General features: G+C 42.9%; 1 protein-coding gene across 1 annotated transcript in view; it reads left to right on the top strand.

Annotated features, from left to right (window-relative positions):
* Positions 1 to 392: 392 nt before the first annotated feature.
* The window catches only part of LOC119726799 (inter-alpha-trypsin inhibitor heavy chain H3-like), a 40,418-nt gene continuing 34,810 nt past the window's right edge, over positions 393 to 6,000 (top strand). Inside the window, exon 1 of the mRNA XM_038198657.1 lies at positions 393 to 1,471. Within this exon, the coding sequence (XP_038054585.1) occupies positions 1,334 to 1,471 (138 nt within the window). The 5' untranslated portion in view covers positions 393 to 1,333. The remainder of the gene's footprint in view (positions 1,472 to 6,000) is intronic.

The following is a 6,000-nucleotide window of genomic DNA, read 5'->3' as shown; positions in this document are numbered from 1 at the left end:
TACGATTGAACCACTTACGGGCACCGCTGAGCCGCCGGGTACAGGACTTTTACGTGTGGTTGATTTTGCTTCCAAATTAATATTTTACGAAGATCTGTGGCGCGGCTATTGTAATGTGGATACGTACATGTACATGTGTTCATGTTATGGTCACACACGACTGTCACGGCACTGAGGAAGTTGATCACCTGGAGGCCTGAATGTCAATTCCAAAGGTGTGAAAGCAGGTTATCGTGTTTAACTTGGGGATTTTGTTTAGACCTCAAGCTGGGAGGGAAAGAAGAATCTCACACCTCGAATCGCCACCGTGCTTGTTCCCGTAATGGGTCCTTTAAGAACAGAAATAATGGATTCATTATTTGTATACGTTTTTAGAACATTTGCCAGTATCGACATGCACAAGTTATTGTCGCGTCGTCCCGTGCACCAGCAGGAGGTCAACATACTTTATCATGTGTTTTATTGCTCCACGATCGAATGTTGTACGAATATCGTTCACTCAGCGGACGTGCGGTGGTTTTGTTTTCTTAATTTTACCGTTGAGGTGCCTGCTGTGTTCATCATCCGGGCGCGGATCGCGGATCGCGGATCGCGGCAGGTTGTACCAGGCCGTCTCAGGGTGTTCAAGGCAGCTGTATCGACCTCCAGCGACCCCGGTGGTGCTTGGTACGGGCATGGAAGTGTGTTCCTTCCTCCATGGTACGGGCTAGAGCCAGGAGCGACCCTGGAGCTAGGTACGAGTCAGAACCAGGAACGATCATGACCCGCAGGCCGAGGCCGATTTGTCCTTGCCATTGAAGAAAACATGTACCTTAACACATAAATTAGCAGATTGATATAAACAAGCAGGACTTTTGGGCGCTTTATCGCCCAAACCGGCGCGGAGACCACGAGGAAGTAGCCTCGCTGCAACCTTATCTGTCAAAACATTTTGCGACGAAGCTCAGAAGTGAAGCTGGTCTAAGTAGCCTGTTGCACGCTACTAGACTTCGCGTGTCAACGCTGCAGGTGACTGCTGTACTCCCCGTAGGTCTCTTTGTTTTGTGGTAGTATATAAATTGCTGACATTACCACCAGACTAGTTGCGAGAACAACGGTGAAGTTTTGGCGTATTTTTTCCCGACCTTTTTGAATCTCTGTGAATCTCCATCACATCGCTCCAAGTACCGATTGACCAAAGTTTTCTTGACTTTTCGCCTCGAAAACGATACATCTCGAAACGAATCGAAACAGTGGGGTCTTTCCGAGACCGGACTAGTTTCGACATCAAAAATTTCTGTCAAAGAAAAACACTGGAAATCGAATCGCTTGGATAGAAGGAGCGACCGTGAGAATGAGAATGGAATCCCGTCTGTTGAACGCCGTGCTCCTGTTGTTGGTGGTCGTTTCATCACCGATTGTACGCGCCGCTCCCCCGGCATTCGTAACCGCTCCAGCCATACCAGACGACGATGAGGAGGCCATTCTAAATGTAAGTTTTAAAAACGAATGCATTCCACTGGTGTTCGCAGATCACAGATCACTGAAACTTGGAGATTGATGTAGCTATATTAATTTTACCATTGGTAACTTATGTAGGAGTCGGGGGCGGATCTAGCTGTCAGGAAACGGGGGGGGGGGGGTTGCAGGTCAACTCGGTCCCAAACCAACTCAGTCCGAGTCACTCGCTCCCTGAGGAAAAACTAAATGTACGCAAACAAAATAATGTTGGATAATGTCTCTTGTATTGAAAGAAAATGCAATTTTCCGTTTAGGCTTGCTGACAGAGTAGGTTTATAATAAAAGGAAAAGTAGTCCTACAGATGTACTCAAGTATAGACTGTAAGAAGTGTTCCCAAAACAGAAAATGTTCATGTTAATGTAAGGTGGTGTTTTTTAAAAGATGTTTCATGACCCTACTGCAGGATAAAGCAGAAGACGTACGACGGTTAATTAAATTAATTCAGATGTTGAGTTGTTAATCAGCAAAACAAATTGTGAGTCTACGGAGGTTCCTTCTGAATTTCAGTGATTGAACAAATGAGAAAAAGAGCGTGATAACAGATTAGAGGCGAGTATAGCAATACATCTTGTACACTCATCGTTTAAAGGGAAAATACAACATTTGCAAACATCAAAAAATAAAACTACCAAATCATTTTGAAATACCTTGCTGGACTGTTAGTGAATGACAGTGTAAAGCATCCTGTAAAATCATGGCACCTGGTATATTGTCATTTTCAAGAAAAGTGGTATTTTTGTATCAATTTCCAACGCTGATCGGCCGACCAGCGTTGGAAAAAACTGGCTTTTTTTCAAATACTGGCCCCAGTTGACCATCGCACTTGTTTGCAATCGATTACACACCTATGAACGGGCACAAGCCAGCTAGACTGGTTCCCTGACCTTACAATTCCCCAATGTATGTAAACTGCTCTGTTTCTTCTTAAATGGAGTCAGGGAACCAGATTACAGGAAAATGATTGTTTTTCTTGGTTTTTATAGCATTTTCGAACCAAAAACCTCAAAAAAGTCAGTGTAACTATATTTGCTATATATTTCCAACCCCCCAATTCCATCCATTTCTGAAAATTACAGCAAAAGCAAATGATGTATATTCCCTTTAAGTTTGAAAAAAAAAAGAATCGAAGACACACGGGGGATAGTTTTGGTAAATATGTAAAAACAGGTTCGAATTTCAAAGTAATTCAACAGGGGTAATTATAGCTATGTAGCCTGAACGAGCATTAAACTTCTAAAACTAGTTGTCCTTGTTCCATGATAGAAGCTTCGGAAACAATGTTGCAACCTGACGCTACTTCAGCGGTTGTGTACAAAGTCTTTGGAGAGTCAAGCAATTTTTGTGTACAAAGTCTTTGGAGAGTCAAGCAAATTTTTTAAAGCTATAGTCCATCATTTGTAATTTGTGCATTTTGTTCGTTTGAAGCAACAAAAGAGTTCAAAATCTAATGAAGGATACTGAGCAACTAACCTGATGAAGTTTCAGCTAAGCTTCAGCTGTACATTCCGAGAGAAACAGCATTCTAAGATCTCAATTTCAAATCAAAAGTTACTAAATCATGTTTTGAATTGTTTTGAATTGCAGCTATACGCGACGTAGCGCACTGATCCGACGAATTATAGCAACGCGCGCGCGTGTGCGTCGTTCCAATACTTGTGCGCGCTGCGCTGAATAACAAAACGAACTACTAATTTAAATTTTCCTACGGTGCTTCTTAAGAATCACCGTTGGAAATGCCTTCTTTCGTTGATTACTTCAAAATGACAGCTTCCCAGAAAGAATAATTTCAAGTCACAGGGAGTTTAGTTCCCTTACTATCTTTCAACCAAGTTTTTTTTCAACAATAATTACGCCAGTTACTTTTCGGATGGCTGCAAATGATGGACTATAGCTTTAAGTATTTCCTAACAAAATTGGAAATGTTTCTCAGTCCCGGATACATGTCTTATCATCATTTTTGAAATGACTGACCTTCATTGAGATGATTTATGAAGAAACAAAGCAGCCGCGGTCAGGTTGCAACATTCTGATCCGAAGCAAGTCTTCAGTACGTTTCCTGATGGGTTTTAGATTTAATTGTGGGCGAAAGTTTCTGTTGCAAGTAAACGTGATAGATAGATTATACAAATGGACTGGAGACAAAAAGTGCATGTGTAGTTCATTGACTGCCCCTGAACACATTAATTTTCCTAATGCGCGGTTTCTTCCCGCTCACCAGCCACCGCTGTTAGTGTTATGTGCAGGCTGCAACACTCTTAAGTTGTTATTGTTGCAAGGTCGATGCATGTGCAAGATAAATAACCTTTCTTATAGTGGAAAACCGCACCGATAAATCACAAGAACAGCCTTTTCTCCCCCAACTCATCACTCGTCGGGTAGTTATAGACAAGATGTTTATACCAAGAGGTGAATTTCGGTGCCGTCAAACGTTGACGAAAACTTGGGCGGGTGGGAGTATCATGATTGAACTCTGGCATAAATAACGTGGAAGCAATAGGCCTAATCGCACACAATGTGACTTGTGGTTAACCTTTTTTAAAGCCTTGTTTATTGTTTCCCCGAAGTAATATCAACACAGGGTGGTCCCCCCCCCCTTAAAAAAAAACAACTGAACAGCATACTTCCACACCTTGCACCAATTATTGATGGAGAATCCTTTGAGAAGAATTATGATCCCCAGATATCCTGATTCGTTCCAGTAGTTTTTTTTTGCTGCAGTTCCTATTTTGTGAAACTTCTTTCACGTGGGTATTATTGCATAACAATCCCTCTATTAAATACCCAATGTAAGTCAAATTCCCATTCGCGGTTTAGTAATTCATTGGGACAAAAATGACCCCACTTCTTGCATCACAAAGTGGGCTCTAGAACAAAAGCTACTGGACCGCGGAATCGGGCGATCTTGGTTTCATTTTCCTTCTAAAAAGAATTCTCCGTGCATTTGTAGGCCTATGTGGTAACTGCCATTCCTATTTTTTTTTGGGGGGGGGGGGGTTAGCCTGTATAGGCTGCGTACAAGCTAGCCTTGACCAATGCTGTCTAGCCAAGCTTTTTACCTTAACAAACGGTCCCGGGCTGCCGTTTGTGTCACAGCACACGTACGCCGCCAGTACATCATACGTATACGTGTACATGTACAGTACATTACAAGCGCACTTTGCCGGCACGTATACACCTACCTACGTACTTACGTACGTACGCCCCATGCGGTTACCACAACGCGTAGCGGCCGCAGTTGAGGCGAATGGATACTGTATTTACTGTACGTCCGTGTGTATATACAGTGCGGATTAGTGTCCTGGCCGGCGCGGGGCGTATCGCACAGCTAGGCAAAGCAGAGCTAGCTAGGGGCTGCGGGCGGCGTACGGCTGCCGGACTGTTCGGTTCAGAAACTTCAGATAAAAAGCTTGGCTAGACAGCATTGGTAAAGGCTACGTGCAAGCCAGCTCTTGCATTTTTCTGATTTATGAGAACAAACCATTGACTTGCAATGTTGCTTTTGAATTTGAATACAATTCGTTCGTGCGGTTGGTTTTACACGAAATGTAATTTATGTCGCCCGCACATGCAATGCGGTCAAAAATACATGCGGCTGGAAAAATACTGTGGCGCTACTGGCACGTGAGATATGCTTGGTCATTTGGTTTGAGCCTGGAACACTTTTTTTTTTTTGGCAGAAGGAAAAAAGTTTACGATGGACACATGCATATATACAAGCAAACGACTCTGTCATTTACAGCTGAAGGGGTTTTGCTGAACTTAATATAATCTTATATGAATGTCCCATGCTGAAGAACTAAGGAAGGGAAAAAAATATCATTTTCTGTACTTCGCGTGAAAATTGATCCGAATTCAAATTTGAGACTTATCCATCTGTCAAAATGCGATGTCCCGAGTTCTGGTAGCTTCGGGGGAAAACTTGGTCCGTGGAGTATCCCTTTGCACAGCAAGGGTCCATGATATGTGAGCAATTGCGACGATTCATCATGCAAAACAAGACTGCGTCTTGACCTCGAGATTCTGACCAATCAGCGGGCGCCTATATAGGGTCTCCGGTACCCGATGTTGTAATACAAAAAGACCGCATCCAAATTGACCAATCGACAGCTTAGTCCACATTTCTGATCGAAATGGCATCACAAATTTTAAAGTCGACTCCGACTGGCTGGCGTGCGGGGCCGCATGTGCTTGTAAGGATATGACATCAGACGTTCGACCGTGGCTCTTCAAACTTGCATATCTGACACTAAAACTAGGAAAAACTAGCCGTTCAGCGTGATTTTTGTTTTGTCATTTTTTTTGTCTTCGGTGTTTCGTAGCTTGCAAGTTTTAATCACATCTCAGTAAAGTCCTCGGGTTTTTTTTTTATCAGACTTATTTTGGGGCGTAGGCATGTCAATAGCTGGCTAGATTTATTTTAATGCCCCTATACACTGAAAAATTGCCTGGGTTAATTTTACCAAAGAAAGGGTAAAAACTGGAACTACCCAAACTTGGGT

The sequence above is a fragment of the Patiria miniata genome, unplaced genomic scaffold (assembly GCF_015706575.1).
Source record: "Patiria miniata isolate m_02_andy unplaced genomic scaffold, ASM1570657v1 HiC_scaffold_2, whole genome shotgun sequence".
NCBI classification, from domain to species: domain Eukaryota; kingdom Metazoa; phylum Echinodermata; class Asteroidea; order Valvatida; family Asterinidae; genus Patiria; species Patiria miniata.
The sequence above is the reverse complement of the archived record's forward strand: the minus strand, read 5'-3'. Positions and strand labels throughout refer to the sequence as shown.